Source organism: Zeus faber (genome assembly GCF_960531495.2).
Source record: "Zeus faber genome assembly, chromosome: 12".
In the NCBI taxonomy this organism is placed as follows: Eukaryota; Metazoa; Chordata; class Actinopteri; order Zeiformes; family Zeidae; genus Zeus; species Zeus faber.
In genome coordinates, this window is record NC_137196.1 from 30,239,225 (window position 1) to 30,240,072 (window position 848).

Below are 848 nucleotides of genomic sequence, written 5' to 3' on the forward strand. Positions count from 1 at the left end.
ACATGCTGAGGACCCTGGACCCCATCCTCATCACCATCATCGCCATGTCGGCGCTGGGCGTGCTCCTGGGCGCCGTGTGCGGCGTGGTGCTGTACTGCGCCTGCTCGCAGGGCAGCATGACGGACAGGAACCTGTCGGCGCTGGAGAACTACAATTTCGAGCTGGTGGACGGCGTCAAGCTAAAGAAGGAGAAGATGAACGGACAGAGCAACTACTCAGAGGCGTGAGGCGGGGCGGGGGGGGCGGGGGGGTGTTCAAAGACGCGGGGCGGCGCCGGGCCGGGGGCGGCGCCGGGCCGGGGGCGGCCCGCGGGACCACAGGGTGGGGGTGGGGCTGGAAAAAGGAGGCGGTGTTTTGCTTCTCAGGAGCTGCAGTGGAAGAGACTGGCCTTCAGGGGGCGCTGTGTGCAAAGGACATGTACAGCAAAAAAAAAACAACAACCAAGGTTTGTGTTGTTTTCCCGCCTGTTGACCTCATGTCATGACATGTGCTGGTGTCGAGACCAATTCAGATGAAAGTATTTATCAGTTGTGAATTTAAATTTCCTTCCTGGGGAGGAAATAATTTTTTTTTTTTTGTATTATTATTATTATTTTTTATTATTTTTTCTTTGTTTTTAGTTTTTGGTTTCATGAAAAAAGCAGATTGTATGATTTATTATCCTGACGTCTACTTCAGCTGGCCACGATCGCCTGTGTGTGTGCGTGTGTGTGTGTGTCTGACACTAAGCTAAATCATTGTGTGTGTGTGTGTGTGTGTGTGTGTGTGTGTGTGTGTGTGTGTGTGTGTGTGTGTGTGTGTGTGTGTCTCCATCTGAGGTGTAACCCCCCCCCCCCCCGTCCAGTTCC

General features: G+C 53.2%; 1 protein-coding gene across 1 annotated transcript in view; it reads left to right on the forward strand.

Annotated features, from left to right (window-relative positions):
- LOC307238230 (neuropilin-1a-like) overlaps window positions 1–227 on the forward strand; it is a gene marked incomplete at its 3' end in the record, with an annotated part of 59,361 nt that extends 59,134 nt beyond the window's left edge. Inside the window, exon 18 of the mRNA XM_080011141.1 lies at window positions 1–227. This exon is cut by the window's left edge and continues 48 nt beyond it. Within this exon, the coding sequence (XP_079867267.1) occupies window positions 1–227 (227 nt within the window).
- Between the last annotated feature and the right edge of the window lie 621 nt (window positions 228–848).